This window comes from Melanaphis sacchari, unplaced genomic scaffold (genome assembly GCF_002803265.2).
Source record: "Melanaphis sacchari strain LSU unplaced genomic scaffold, SCAv2.0 Contig0_pilon_pilon, whole genome shotgun sequence".
Taxonomy (NCBI): domain Eukaryota; kingdom Metazoa; phylum Arthropoda; class Insecta; order Hemiptera; family Aphididae; genus Melanaphis; species Melanaphis sacchari.
This window is the reverse complement of record NW_020270366.1, coordinates 25,822,293-25,839,960: the sequence shown is the minus strand read 5'-3', so window position 1 is coordinate 25,839,960 and position 17,668 is coordinate 25,822,293. Positions and strand designations below refer to the sequence as shown.

Genomic DNA, 17,668 nt, shown 5'->3' with positions numbered 1-17,668 from the left:
TTTTATTTAAAATTGTATTAAATGATTTTATTTATTGTAGTGTTAATATAATATAATAGTATATTCCGGTAGACAATAAATAACTTTACCTAAAATTTAGATTTTATAATTCTATATTTGCTTAGAAAATATCTATTTAATGAACATGGCATTGCATTATTTAGTACCTATTAAATATTTATTACATATAATATGTGTTTACTGCTTATTATCATTTGTAATGTGCTTATAAGACAAAAAAAAAAATCTTACTAATGCACAATTGTCAAAGAATGTTTTCTTACATAAAAGTTATTTTTTAATGTTTACTCGTCTGTTAATAAAGCATGTAGGTATAGTTTTAAAATTTAATGAAGGAATTCAAAATGAAAAATAAAAATTCACAGTCGTTGCAAAATCTTTAAGAGTTTTTTTTTTTTTTGTTTTTCAGAATAACGAGGAGACGTTGTTTGTTTTTTTTTCACTTCTGGAGGTGAAAGTAACTGGGACTTAAGAAATGTATTGGATGCATTATTATAAATGATTGAACAAAATTATAATAATTTTAAATATTTAACGAACGAACGTTGTGAAACATTATTAAGTTAATTCCTCCGTCAAAAATACATCAGCAGCGGTAGTGGCGATTGTATGCTCGGGTCGGGTCGGGTCGGCAGCGGGGTTAACGTTGGCGTAACAAAACAAGTCAGCTTCGGTCTGCACGGTAGGGACGGGGTCGGCGGAACTTTATATTCCATCCGGGGCGGTGGCGGCGTGGCGCTTCCGAGCTTTTCATCAGTGTTTCGCCGACGATTTGGCCGCACTGCGCGCACGTTGCCCACCGTATAGTCACGCCCCGGTCTGCACTGACCCTTGGCACCGGCGCTTGTGCGTGAGCGTACGCGATTCCGACTCCTCGTCGTGCGCGGCGTGTGTCCCCCGTGATAGTAGTGCTCATTATCCGCTCAAGCATTGTTCGTCGTGTCCCGCCACCGCCGCCGTCGTCGCGTATTTATAATAACAACATAAATATTACTATTAATATTATCGTTGTCGTTATCGTTGCCGTCGCCGTTTTCGCCGTTTCGCCGATACCGATCCCGCGACGATAACCAGGTATACGGTTCGCAATCGCTCGAAATCGCAAAATAATTTTTTAATAATAATATCAGTTGTGGGCGCATTTTAAACCGTGCGAGTGATAATTATTCGTTTTACCGGTTTGTTTACCTGGCGAGTAAATTAACTGTTATTACATCGTTGTTTTACTAATCTCGTCCGATTAAGAACAACAACAAAAAAAAAAAAAATTGCTGCACGACGATACGCGATATGCCGGTGGTGGCTACTGCGGTGGCAACGATCACCACCGCAACGGTCCTGCCGGACGGGCGGTTCTCTAGCTCGATGTTGACATGTTGACGACAGTGGACTCTACTTACTCATGTTGCTCCAGCAGGGACAAGGTGCGCACGGCCAGAAGAACACGTCACATCTCCTACAGTCCATACAGAATAGGCTGATACCAGGATGGAGCGTGCATCTGGCCAACGACAATAGACTCTTCTATTGCAAGTGAGTGATACATCCGTACATAATACTCTATATTATCATATGTTAATAAGTCTCAACTGTTGATTAGCGAATATAATAGTATAGTAGAATTTTCAAAACCATTTAAACTTAAACGGTTTGTATCATCGTTTTCGTTTGTCGATTTTTTGGTCGACTTTAAATCGTTTATTATGACTTTAAATTGATCGGATAGTACATAAACGAATATTTTGAAAAATGCAGACGTATTATATATGAAACAATTGCTGACCCCTAAATGTAAGACCAGGATTTGCATATTTAATGGTTAGTTTTGTTTTGCATTTTTGCGTTTTACTGTAGATAGATTCTCTGAAAGCCTTATTCTGTTAAAAATAAATAAACACTACGAAAGTGTGGAGACGACTGTCAACAAAATCTTTGCAGTGTATTTAAAAAAAAATAATATTATATTTATCAAACTCTTAAACGGGTAATTTCAACATACAATAACGGTGTAAACTTATTCTTTTGATAACGTTTTGTTATGATTACACATTTTTGAGTAAAAAACAATTTACACATTGCAGCTTTGAGTTTATTCCACGTTAAGTATAGGTACACCCTTCATACAATAATTAATAATCTTAAATGGTATCGGACGAAACATTTGATAATATTGTTATTTGTTTTATTTATTTATCATCCTCTTATAGTTTTATGTATGTATTTGACGGTTAAGATTAAATATTTATTTTATTAAATATGAATTATTTATTTGCATTTTTAAAATGGTTAACAAAGAAATGTGATTTATGCATTTTATAAAGATAGGTAATTGAAATTAGTAATTGGTTATGTTTGCATCTTAATAAATATTTTTGACATTTAAATTAAAGTTTATGTGTAGGTAGAATTATTGTTGTTTTTAAAAAGAAATGAAATAAAGTTTCCTCAAAGTAAAATTACATATCATTAAGCTTAATAAAGTTTAGTAACTGATTAAAGTTCGTTAAAATGTATTTAAATATTTAAGATAAATTATATTGCTTAACATCCATTGAGTAATTTTAAAGTACTAAAATTTAATAATACATTTTCGAGTTTTAAAATTGTATAATATATTAAATACATAAGCTTTCATAATTCTTTGTCGTTATTTATGAATTCCTTTACAATAGTTTAATCTGATATATTATTTTATAATGTTGTAAGTCCAGAAACATGTTTTGAAAAATTTGTTGTTTCATAAAATTATTATTCCGTTGATTAATTTTTGCACATATAAACTGATTATTTTTATTACATTGTATTTGGTCATCGAGTGTTATCAATAGTTACTTACAGTATTTATATTTTAGTCACGAATTAAAGCAATATTTTAATTCTACCAATTATTGTAATAAAATATATGTAATATACAAGATTACTAAACTATTCCCTTAGGTGGTTTGGCCAACAAATTATTCAACACGAATTATACATTACTATATAAACTTTGTATAACTACAATATTCATATTCTATAATCTATACCATTCAACCATTGTACATGTCCGTCGGCATTATTGAAAATAGGCAATGTACATTTGGACCTACTTGAAAATATTACAATAAACTAAAAAAATTATTTTTTTAAATTTATTTTTATTTTTGTAGGTAATAATTTATGTACCAAATAATATTGTTACGTGATATTTAGGTGTAATAAAACATATGAAGTGCCAAATTTGAAATTATTTAATTACAATTATTAATATAAAAAAAAATGTATCTATGTTACTCTATCAATTTTTTTTTTTATTATATGGTAGATATACATTTATCGATTGATTTAAATTTAAATATTTTCTGTATACTATGAAGGTCTAAAACAATTGTATTTAAGCTGTTAAAATACTCAATATCATTTTTAATTTTATTTAGATCATATTAAGTGGAAGGTTAATTTATATACGTCTCGGTGTTCGTTTAGTGTTTTGAATGTTTTTATGAATTTATTAGCTTTTTTCTAGATTATGTAAGGAAAATATATTTTTTTAATTTAATAAGTCTTATTATTTTTAAAACAATTTTTTTTTTTAAATTTATTATAATTTATTTATGAAATTTTAAACGTTAATTTTTTTTTTTTATATAATCTAACGAGAAGGTTAATGAATACTAATGTTTTGATAAAATTTAAATCTGATCTCTGGTAGTATTTGAAAAAATTTCTCTTTATAAAAATAAAAATACATAAATATGTTCTGGATCTGTGCCTAGGGTTTAAAAAGCCTCATTATAGAATGGACTGGTGTGTTCGGAAAGTTTTCGCTGAAACATTTATTGGTGATATTCAGTATAGTTCTAAACTTGTATAGTAAATAGATTACTGAAATATTTTCCTTTGCTTATACTCTACAAAGCGATTGTTTTGGTTATTTTGTCTAAACTTTTTCTAACCTCCGTCTTGGTCGTTCTATTCTTGATTACGTTTTTATTTGTATTAGCAACTATGAATATGTATTGAATTAATGTTGTGCAGTGGCAAATTTATATTGTGTTAATCTAAAACTGTTAGATATGCAATGTGATAAATTTCCAGCTGCGAATCTTGATACATAGAAATCTGTAATACACAATAATTTATTAGTGAAAACCGACTGTTTTTGCGAGTGTATATTATAAAGACATAATATTTTAAAATTGTGCAGCGGTGAAACGAGTTTTGATCTTTTCTTATCTTATCCAACAGCGATAGCCATTGTTTTCTGAAAAAGATCAATTTGTTTTTATTAATATTGAAAAATATTAAAAATATAAACATTGTAACATTTTTTTTTTTTTTTATATAATACATAATAGCATTTACTTTAAACTTTTTACGAAATTTATCAAAATTTTAAACATGTGAACTGAAATTATTTTGTTGTTAAAAATTCTTAGTATTTTTAATTTCAACACCTAAAACTTAAAAATTAAATTCAAAATTTTTCATATTAGTTTCAAGTTTAAATTAAAAGAAAAAAAATTAGCGTAAAGTCATAAAATATTTGCATGAGTGATTAAAGTTTTGATTTAGACAATATTGAATAAAAACGTACTTAATAATGATATCTGTTACTTTGTTGAACTTCAATCGAAGAAACTTAAACATTCAACTATTACTCAAATTAAAAAAATAATATTTAGACCAATTTAAGGTGTTTATAAACATTTTCAAATTTTTTTTCAAGTATTTATAACAGTAATTTTTATGATTGGATAAAAAGCTCAAAATTTTAATACAAGATCCCACCTAATTTTTTTATAGAAACCTAAATGTATAAAAATACAAATGCATAATTTATTTTTATAGGCAATTCAAGTTAATTTTTTACGAAATTATAAATTTAAAAATAAATAACGTTTTTAGTTATTTTACTGTAATTTAAAAAAATATTATACGTAGGAATTCAGTATTTCTTGTTATTACGTAGGTATAATTTTATTCTCTACATAAAATAACATTATTAAAATATTAAAATATTTTTAAGTTATTTATGCTACACATACTTGTATCTACATCGCATTATGGTACGTTGGTATTGATTTTGTAAATCAATTTAATAAAAATAATGTAGTAATAATTAATAATATAAAATATATGCCATGTTTTTGTAAAAATTGGTTGAAAATATAATATGTATTAATTATAGTAAAATAAATTACTTAAATACCAGAATAAAAAATATAACTTAATAAAATATTCTTTAAAATCTATGAGTTTTTCACCATCATAACTTACTTTAAATGATTTATCATTGAATTTAAATTTAAGCATTGAACCATTACAATGACTTTAATGAAAAATTTATGGAATACTTATACTATCATACAGTAGTACTATTTTAATATTACCTATTAAAAAAATAAAAATAAATATCCCCCTGTTTATTAAAAATGTGTTAAATCTTTCAAATCTTTCGTAGAAACGTCTTAATTTCAGTGTATATATATATATGTATATATATGAATATCATTAAATATTTCCTTATGTACATGAAACAGCTTTACAGTAATAATGTTATGTTATGTTTTGCTTTTAAACAATTTTATAGTTTTGTTTATTCATGATAAGTATTATCAATACTAAATGTATAATGATGAGTGATGATGTATAAATATGGTGTAAAGATAAATTATAAGGACCAAGAAATTATTGAGTAGGCGGACATCTTTTGATTGTTTTGCTTTTGACACGGACATAAATTTGATTTATTCTAATGTTGTACCAGTACGCAACCACCAGCTCTACCATAATATCTATAATAATTACTAGGAGTACTTGAAATTAAATGTTATTTTTGTGAATTTAATGTTTTAAACTTTTAAAAACACACATATCTATTATTTTACTTTTTTCTAACAATAATATAATACTATCAAGTTAAAAATGTTATATTAGTATGTATAAATTATGTTTGTAAAATAATAAGACATATTTGAAACATATTTCTTATTTCTTTAGTTATTATTTCAAACGTAATATTTGATTAATAATATTAGAAGTGTTTATTTTTAAATACTGTGGCCATTGGGTTTTAAATACTGATCTGATAAAAATATAAAGAGATTGTTATGTTTAAGACTACTTACATACAATTAAAGTTATTTTAATATATTTTGAAACCATACGTTACTGTTTTATTTAAAGTTTTTCCATTATCCGTAATATATATATATATATATTATATTGTATAATACAAATTGAATTAAACAATTTTTTTATTCCATAAAAGTAGAATGTCAATGAAAAATTGAACTTCAACTGTCGGACATTCATTTCGTTTTAATGAATCTCTACGTTTTTATAATACTTTTTTTTTACTCAAACTTTGAATTATAGTCTTGTCCGTGGTAATCATTTGTCATGTCTACCGACTTTTCAATGATTAATAAAACCACCAACTGCGAGACCCATTTTATATATTTTAACAAAAACATATATATGTGATATATAACCATATAACAAAAAAAAAAATAAATAAATAAATATATAAATAAAAAATATTAGATCATAATCTTATTGATTTTGTTAAAAATGACTTGTGTATGTAGGAAAAATGAACAGTAAAATTTATAATATCGTTAATAAAATTTACTGAATTTTAAATATATAGTTAGATAGTTGATAGTTGTATGTTTACAAGTTAACTCTTATTTAAAGAAAATAACCGTTAACCAATAAAGTATGTTTAATATTTTAACTATACATCAAATATATCAATTGATACTGAATGAGAGAAGTATCCATTGGTTTTTGTAAGGGGTTACTTTATTAAAATTATGGCTTGGAAGTTGATGCATTTTGCATTTTTTTTTTAAAACTTATTAGACGATGTTTTCCTGGTCACATATGTGTTTTCTAAACACGTGAATCTAAATTATTAATTTTTATTTTGCATTTCTTACATTTTTTGGCTTTTTTTACTTTTAAAGTCATTTTTTGTCATTTTTAGGTCCTATTTTCCTTTTTAGTTCAATTTATTGTATTTATAATTAGATTTTATCAATTAACATCTTTATACGCATAGTTTTTGTTTTACATAGACTGTATTTAAGTGCATACATCAAATTTATATTTTACACAAGTTGTATATTGGTTAGATAAAGACAAAGATTCGATAGAATAAGGCAATTGCTTGCTGTCATTTTTACTTTTGACAATATAAAATATGCTTTAATAGTACAAAACCAATGTAATAATTTTGAATAATTTTTATTATTATTAATATTCCTTTTAAAAAAAAATATATCTTTACTAATTTTAAACAAATAATTATAATTTTTTAGGTTATTTTTTGTCATTTTTAAGTCATTTTTAAGTCATATTTGCATTTTTTTTAGATAATTTTTTAATATTTTCAAGGTCATCAACTTCCGAGCCCTAATTATCATGTATGTAGGTAGTTTTCTTCTTTTAAGTTGTAGTTTTTAGTTGATGAATCTATTTTCTGTATATTTAATAATTTTATAAATTATTTAAAGTAAATCATTATCCAATGAATTTTTTTTAATGTTTCTATTGTATTAACTCATATTGGTTTTACGGTGTAAATTGTAAACTACACATCCTGCTTGTAATCTGTATTTATTTATGCTACTGTCTACAACGTATACATATATAATTAATCTTTTCTGTAAATGTAAATGTTAAGTTTTGGTTAACGTTATTATACTGGTACATAATTTACATGTCAAAACTATGGTTTTTACTTATATTAAGTACTAATGATATTATACGAGTATGTACCCGGTATCTATATAAGTACAAAGTACACATGTATAATACATTACAATATTAAATAAATACCATTAGTAAAAATGAAAATAACATAATTAAGTATTTTAAATCAGAATAAGTTATGTTTTTATAAAATCAAGGTAATATAACGAATTTTTTTTGTGTTGAAGTAATGTGGTTACGAATTACTGAAAGGATTTTTTAAAAGAAATATTACTATCTATGATTTATTTTGACCATTATTATTCTAGTATCTGTATTTTACAAATGATTCCATGATAAACTATATAATCATTTAAATTCTCTCGTATAAAATTTATCTTCTCTAGATCTATCCGATACGATAAAATAAATACAAATAAATACGTCGACCGAAAAAAAAATGGTTCAGAGGTCTTTTAACTTAATTATTACTTTTACTCAAGTTTATACAAAAAAAGAAAATCGATGATCGAACTTAGATTTTAGATAATTTATTAATGTTATTATTACTTATGCATACATATTTTTTATTTATAGAGATCAATGGATATTATCTCTACTCGTGTCTTCCACTTGTAATTTTTTTTCTCTTTTCATCAAATTTACTTTTTGTATTATTTAGTATAGATTATAAGAGAAAAAAATGATTTATTTTAGAGGGTATAGTGTAAAATATATAGTTTTGTAAAAACTATAGTTAATTATACTAACTTAGTTAACTGAATATTAAAAAATAGTTGTAACTTATTAACTTATAAACGATCAAACAATAAAATTAAAATTTTATTGTTATTTTAATAAAATTAAAATTTTATTGTTAACAAATGTTGTCAAAGGTTCTGCTACAAGCAATTATCCATTTTACAATTATTTTAGGTCGAAAGATAAATAATTACTATAACTATAACCAGTATTGACTAATTTAGATTTCAATAAAATCAGAGGTGTTTTATGAGTTCTAATATAAGTAATGTAATTATAATAATTAAACATGTTTGTATACAAAATTGACAAAAAAATCTGAAAACTGACATTGAAAGTTTGTTTCAACGTGTATTTTCATAAAATTAGTATTTATATTTTATCGTTATAATTATCTATACAATTATTATATCAACGGTTTAAACAGTATTTTTTATTTTTATTTTGATCTTCATTATTAGGTATCTATATTATTATAACCTATATAACCTAATATAAAATCATCAAAAATAAAATTTAACAAGCATTAAATATAATATATTTAGAGTTATAAGATTCTTTTTAAAAAAAATATAAGAATAGTAGCATTTTTTATTTCGTGTTGAGAAGTAGGTACATATTAAAGATATGTCAAGTATTATTATCAATTTCTTAAAAATGTCTATCATAATTACACCGTTAAAAAGTATCCATACGATTCTTCTTATAATTAACGAAAATGGGATTGAGATTTTATTTAAATTTCTTTTGTATAACTGAAAATATATTTTTAATTTATTTAATTAACATTTGCACCATAAACAAAATAACTTTAAACATATTTTAAAGTTTTTTTTTTGTCCATATTCGAATCAATAGTAACGAGTTATAAAAGAATAAATAAAATATCAGATCGTGTGTATGTACTTCATGTACAATGAAAAATAAAAGTATAAATAAATCAAAAAATCTGGTAATCTGTATAAAAAAAAATAATTTTTCATTAAACTTCAATATGAGTGTAAAGTCATAAAGAAAATATTTTTCAACAAAAGTTTGAGAACTAAAATCATTACTCTTTTGATGTCGAAGATAGGGAAAATTGCGTGGTTTGTGTAGCGTTAAAGTATAGTGAAAAATAAAATATTAAACTATGATGAATGACAAAAATTATAACGCCAAGATTTTGTTTTCGTATATTCTACATTTTACGTAGCAAATACGTACATCGTAGAAAATTCCCAGTAATATAATATATAGGTCTTTTCATAAAGTTTTATATTTTTTCAAATGTACACGTACATAGGTATGTATACAAACTATTATTTCTGCGCCTCGTCGTTTTGTTTCATCAATCCGCAATCGTGAAAGTAAACACCCACGTGACCGCCCAGCTGTTCTATCACGCGATTACAAAACAAACGCTTTGCGTATATTTTACGAAGGTGTATGTATAAACGGAAATCATATAATATAAATGATCGCCGAACGCAACGCTTGAAAATTCGCAATAGAAATATTATAATTAATATTATATTTATTGTTTTACTCTTATGACGGTCCAGTAGATATTAATAATAATAACAACAGTAAACGAGAGGAAAAACACACGTGTGAGCGCGTGTGTTGGCGGTGCTCATGTTTTAGTGGGTTGGGTGAAGAGGATAGTGAGATAGAGAAAGAGAGAGGGTGAGAGAGAGAGAGTGTGTGAGAGAGTGAGAGAGTATGAGAGTTTGTGGAGGAGACGTGTATGATAGAAACGTAGAGCGACGCGCGGGCGTCCATACATGGCCAACACGGAAGTGTGCCGCAGTGTTGCGTCCGGACGAAAATCCGTCGCAAGGTGCGGCCCGTATGCGTCGTGTCTCTTTCGCCATGTTTCGACTGTTTCAAATAATCTTTCTGTGCGTAACATTATTACATACATATTATTATCGTATACTACAACGCCGTGCACGTGTCAACCATATGGTTCCTATATATAGATCACACGCGTGACACCTTGGCTGCCGCCACTGTAGCAGCAGCAACAGCATCCGACTCTTATGACACATGTATATTATATATATATATGCGTATATAAATTGTGTCTCGTCACTATGGCGGTATATATCGGGGACAGGAAAAAAATTCGAAATATCTGAAAATGTCGCGCACCCTTTAAGTCCGGGAATCAGTTTCCGGTGTTATACTGGGGTAGCGGCAGTGTATAGCGGGCGAACGAAGAGCGACCATCAAAAAAGTAATATGCTCGTTTTCACTACATTCGGTATATCCACGTAGGTCGTTTCTCTGCTGTCAATTCCACTACACGACTTAATGTTCTACGCACACGCACTCATACATACAAAATATACTTACCTATAAATTCGTTTCCGTAGTGAAAAGCAATACAAAGATACACGTACACATAATACAATATGACAGTGTATTCATTTAATATTACAATAATTGTTGCTATTTAGAAAAGTTTTAAATTTTTTGAAAATATTTTTTTTTTAGTAATTTTATATCATTGTAAATTGATCAAATAGTGTTCAAAATGTGATTTATATGTATCGAAGTATTCTACATTTATAGTCTGATTTAAAAATGTATATTGCCATTTAAAAACGAAAAAAATTATAATTTTTTTACTATATTTTAGAGCTGAAATAAGTCTTATGCACCTATTTACTTATGGATCACATAATTTTGTATATATATTTAATACCAATTTATATTTTTATCTTAATAAATACGATGTATCGACTTGAATATATTATAATTTTTGAAAAATATTTTATCAATACAAAAATTTACAAGTTGAGTTATTTTTAAATCGAGTACCTACAAACAAGTATTGAAGTGTATATTATATAACAAGATTTTTTTCGGAGGGGGCTGTTCTAATAATAATTTTCTCGAAATTACATTCAATAGTTATATCAAAAGAAAGGGACATTTTATGGAAATATATTTCCACGATTGAAGACATTTCGAAAATACTGTGATTCACCGTAGTTGTTTAGAAAATATATCTCTAGGCCTCTAAAAGTGAACAATACTAATTACAAATTTTAAAATTAATTTAGTACTTTTATTAGTACCTATATTAATAATAATACAATAATCAAACTTTTGGCTCGTGGTCTTGAAATTTGCACATAAGTTATACGAGTTCAAATTATATTATTTCACTAATTATGACTTAAAATAAAGTTTTAATTATCATTATTTAGCAGCTTTGTTGAATGAATTATGTACCAATGTTTCAACTTTTATAAACTTTTCAGTTAAAAATCAAATTAAAATTTCAAATGGGATGTTTTCCAAAAAAATATAGAGCTGCTAAAACTGAACTATTTTATAATATAATAAACATTTATTTTAAATTGTTAATAATAATACATTTAATATTTAATATCTAACTATAAATTATAATATTCAGCATTTCAATTTGAATAGTAATATTCTAGTGTTATTAATCGTTAAGATACCCATTATTAAATTTTAAAAGTTTTTTTTTTATTTGACATAAACAATTTATACAATTAGCACAACATTTTAAAAGTTAAAATCACTATTATAATATAATTTAAGTTATATATATATTTTTTTATTGGTTTTAATATTTATTTATAATTTCTGATTTTTTTATTTCTTATCGTTTTTATTGCTATAGGAATATTTACATAACAATGTTTTTGTAATTTTATTGATTTAATTACACTTAAAAAAAATCAAACATTAATATCATCAAACAAATATTTTATTATTCTTTGATGCTTTGATATTTTTTTACGAAGAAATACTTAACTGTATATTTTTATTGGTGATTTTTAGTACTGGTTAGTGGTTACGTAATATTTTTTCAATCGTTTTTACTTTAATTTTTAATAAAATCGGTAGGTACTCAATATACCATTATTTTATACTTATCTAATTTATTTTTGATACATTTTTAAAGAATGGGTATTTCTTGAAGTAAAACACAGGGTTTTAAATATGTCTAAAAATCTAAGTCAAAACATTGTGAACGGAGTTTAAAAACTCTTAGAGGGAGTAGATAGATCATGTAGTGAACTATATTATAATTTTATTGGCATTAGCGGTAGAAATATTGATGACTTTCAATGTTCTCGGGGATAAGAGATAGATCATAAATTGAACCTTAACGTAATAAATAAATAACGTTTTTATATACTTATATCATCCTTCCAAATTATATTCATCATTGTTTTAAAATATAACTTCTAGTTTTAAAAAAAATACTTATTGAATTAATATATATATATATCTGTACTTGCCAAGTAAGTAAATTGAAAATTTTAAATTGACTATTGTATTTATATAGTTCTACGTACCTACCTACATTTCAAATTGATAAATTCATGAATATAAATTAATATTTAGTAAACTAATAATTACTATAATAAGTATATTATTTGATACGTAAATACGCTTAGTAAAAACTTAAAACCTAGTTATTTTCACAAGTTTTTGATACGTCTTCTTTAAATGAGATTGTACTTTTTTTGAGTACCATATCCTGTTTTTCTGCTTAACTACAAACATAACTCTTCTTGTCTCGTTTTATTACTATTATCTTCTTATAATAATTTGTGCATAGAAGAAAAAAATCTCTAAACAAAATAAATACAAAAAATGTTTTTACTGTTTAATATTGAAACCAAAGCTATAAAATACAGTTTTCTTGGAATGACCGTCGAGTGGTGATGAAAAATATTATCAGCGATAAGCATGAGACATGTATTATATTTTGTAGATAATTTATTATGAATACCAGCACGATTGCGACGTCACCCTTTACGACAACTCTTCTTTACCTGTTAGACTTCGTCTATAACTGGCCTTTATCTATAAAATATTTTTTAAATGTATGAATTATTAAAATATTTTTGGATTTCTATTTTTCTTAATTAATTAATTTAAAAAAAAAATGTTTTCTTTTTTTACTATAAAAGTTTATCTTATTCTGTGAAGGTATAGTGATTATTTTTAATTTTTATAAAAATTACGTACGTTTTTTGTACGTTTTTACGTACAAATATTTATATTTTATTATAATTATTCATTATTCGGAAAATTTAAATATTTTATATTGGAAAAGTATTTTTGGAATAGTATTTTAAAATGTATTTAAACAATTTAAAAATTCAAGAAATAATTAAAATTTAAACTATTTCAATTTATTAGAATTATAAGTTGATAAGGCTGTAAACATACATTATAATATATTATGAGTTATATTATTATTCAAATAATAAGAGGTAAAATCGCATGGGTAGGAATTCCATTATTAGTTGAATGATTTTAAATAAAAATGTTTTTTGCGTTTTAATAATATGTTCTAAAATTTAGTACTTAAATATACTGTAGTATAATATTCTGTGGCTTCTATATACGTACATATCTCTATAGGTAGTACAAAGAAATATCAGGTTTCTTGTTTTTTTCCGTTTCGTCAACCTTGTCAACGTACATTATGTTAGAAAGTTAAATCGCTTGCAACAATTGAATTTTATAATCTTATATTTTTATTGTATAAACTTTAAATATCTACTATAGTACTATATGTTTTATTATTTCATTTTTAATTTATTTATTGATTGTTCTTAGTAGATTCTATATAAAGTATAATGTATATATGCTTTAATTGTTCTTGTAATATTCAAAATCTCATTAACTACTAAGAACTTTTGAATATCAGTTTAAGGATTTATGTCTACGAACACGTACTACGATAAAAATGTCTTTGTTGTAGCTTACCATGATAAAAAAGGGGTTATAGATTGGCGGTGACAAGTGTATACTTAAAAGATATCGGTTTTCATTTTGAATTTTTGATTTGGGAAGAAAAATAATATTGTATATATATTTAATGAAAGGGTTTTGAGATGAAAATATTGTGCACCTATCAAAAACCAAGTATTATTAGGTACATTTGAATTTTTGTTTTAGAAAATTCGTTTCAATTTTTTCAAAATACTATATATAAGGCTTTTCATTTATATACTAAAGTAGGTAAATTAAATACCGTAGAATAACTTATGGTAATAAATAATAATTAAAAGCGATAACATTTTTTTTTCATTTATATTATATATATATATATATATATAAACACACACACATAAAGGTGGAGTGAAATCTAAATAATAAAAAAATAATACAATAGTACGAGTATTTGTATTGTATTACATATTTGGAATATTGCTCATTACATTTCTTAGCGATATTAAAAAAATATATTATTGTTAAATATTTGATTCGCATATTGTTTAAGTAACACGAACATTATTATTAAAATTAAATTAATTTTTAGTTTAATGTTATCATGATTTTCAATCCCTTACAAAAAGAGCCATTTTATACCATTTTTTGCCTAATACAAAGTTTTTGTTTAGGGTCAGTATTTAAATGTATTTAATGTATTTAAATTTTCCTATCTTCAGGTATGAGAATATTGTTGTTCAATCTAATTTCATAAACAATCTACATACAAAAATGCTTAAAAATTAAAAACTTATATATTGATCAATTGTTTACTGGTTTAAGTGACTGGTTATAATATATTTTATAATAATATCGGGAATTTTTTGAAAAATTATTATTTTACACATTTGATCATACAAGTATGCAGTGGCGCAACTAGGGGGGTGCAAGAAGGTCTTTAGCACCCCCAAGTTAAAATTTAGCACCCCCTGTTTTTTTATATCTAACTATTATTGTTTTAGTGAAATACTATGAATTTTTGTTTTTAAATGATAGACAATTTCCTGGTTAAATGTATAACTATTTTGGTCGTATAATATAATTCGTTATAACTTATAATTAATTCCATATTCCGATATTTCTATAATTGTTTGACAATTAACGATAAAGTATTACGGATATATTGCATACGAGCTATTTTTAGCCAATAGATTGTATCAAAATCCCTTGTATATAATATTATATAATATTTCGTACACTGCAGTGGATTGCAATATTACTGTAAACCCGCATGAATTTTATAATAACATTTTATTGGGTAAATCTTTAATCATAATACATTAATGATTAATAATTAATATCAAATCTTGTTGACCGTCAACTGTCAAGACGTCAAGTCACTAGTCAGACATTTTGTCTATTTTTTGCGTTATTCGGTTAACACGTTTACATTTATTATTATTTTAAAATCTTCAGTTTATTTAAAAAAACTACAAACGTAGACTTAGATGACCCAGGTGTGCCATGTTCGTCGGGCACGTCAAAAAATATCATAGGCGTTAATGATTTATAATTGTATAGGGTATTTTAAGTGTAAAGCTTGATGTATTAAAAGCCGAAATGATGGTTGTTAATAATTGCCTAGCACCAAACTTTACACTAGAAGATATGAAAGAGAAAAAAAAAGATTCTTTATATAAACTAATGCAAATTGCTATCACAATTCCGGTAAGCTCTGCTACATGCGAGCGAAGTTTTTCAACAATGCGACGAAAAAAAAACTGGTTAAGATCAAGCATGCTTCAGCAACGATTTACCAATTTATCTTTATTGAATATTGAAAAAGATTTATTCAATCAGATAAACACGGAAACTATTTTGAATAAATATTGCATGAAACCCAGAAAACTTATGCTGATTTAAAATGTGTAAATTATTATTTATTTAATAAGATTAAGAAGTTAAAATATTCCAATATGTTACCTATTGATATTGTAGTAAAAAAAAAGGTTAAAAAAAATTATAAATTTTGTTTATTGTTTTTGTTAAATGTTTTAATATGTGTTTTAAGTTTTGAGGTATTGATTGATGTGGGTTATGTGTAGGGGAGTGTGGGGGGCTTTGCCCCCTACGGGTTTATGATGCATTCACATATTTAGCACCCCACGTTTTAGTGGTCTAGTTGCGCCTATGCAAGTATGAATTTGAGTAATAGATGGAAATAAGTTTTCATTATCGTTGGATACTTATCATCCTAATTTTTTGATTGCACAATTTATACTGTACTAAACTATAGTAATACTATATAGGATAACACATTTATGATAGCCGTTACTTATATCTTGTTGTTTAGTATTAGTTTGAATTGTAAAAATGCTTAAATGTGAATTATTATGTAACTGATATAACTTTAATTTTGAATAATTGATTATATTTATTTATTCATATTATATCATGTATATATACTCGCAAAAAAATCGATTAGTGTATTCATTTATTATATAAATATAGCTATAATTAATAAGTTTTCACCAGGTCTTTTAAAATGTTTTGAATGCAATTAGTAAGCTCCCGTTTGATAGGGTATGGTACAAAGGTTTGCTTTACAAATTAAAACCTTATACCCCCTCCTCAACTTACTATTTGCTAATCAAGTCTTTTTTTTCCGACCGTTATTTTCAAATCAAAATTAACTCGTCATATTCGGGTATAGCTGAGATAAGTGCAGAGTTCTACAGCGTGTCTTTCCTATATTATACAATATCTACGTTGCTGATTAACCCACCTCATCTAACCTACTGAGTTTGTAGAAAATAAGGTTATTATTTCTATTCATAAAGATTATCATACTGTTTTCCTTAATCGGCTCAATCTCTAAAACTATCTTGATATAAAAATTGGCGTTCAAAGTCAACTAATCCAAATCACTACACCTTACATTCATTCTTCGCATTCCTTGTTGTCCTGTGATGTTTCTAGTTAATATTAAATTCTTAAATCTCAATCGACTGAATACTTAGGTTTAATTATTGATCATCTGTTCACTTGATCACACCACATCAAAAATTTAATGCACGTCTTCACTTACTTAAAACTCTTATGATCAATATCAAACACACTTAATTAAATACGAAATAATTAATAGCTAATATGAACCTAAGTTCTCCAGCTTTGGGTAAATGCTAAAAAAATCAATCACTAACAAAATTTAAACCTCCCAAACAAATATCCTTCGTAAAATCATCAATTTACCACTTTATGTCTCAAATCTAACATTATATACCGATCTAAAAATCTAAATCATCCATGAAAAATTAAAACCTTTTATTTAAGACTCCAGACTCTCGTCTCATATCAACCCACTCTCTCACATATAACTTTGCTAATCTCACAATTCCCGGAAATATCTTAAGAAGGCTAAAAAATAACTGGTGTTATGATCTTTTTAAGATTTAATGTTTAAATATTTAAATTAACAAAAAAAAAAAAAAATAATAATAACAAGTTA

At 25.5% G+C, this 17,668-nt stretch overlaps 1 protein-coding gene across 1 annotated transcript in view; it reads left to right on the top strand.

The window, feature by feature from the left end:
* Positions 1-886: 886 nt before the first annotated feature.
* The window catches only part of LOC112598825 (FERM and PDZ domain-containing protein 4), a 95,448-nt gene continuing 78,666 nt past the window's right edge, over positions 887-17,668 (top strand). Inside the window, 1 exon segment of the mRNA XM_025345496.1 lies at positions 887-1,554. Coding sequence (XP_025201281.1) covers positions 1,424-1,554 — 131 coding nt within the window. The 5' untranslated portion in view covers positions 887-1,423.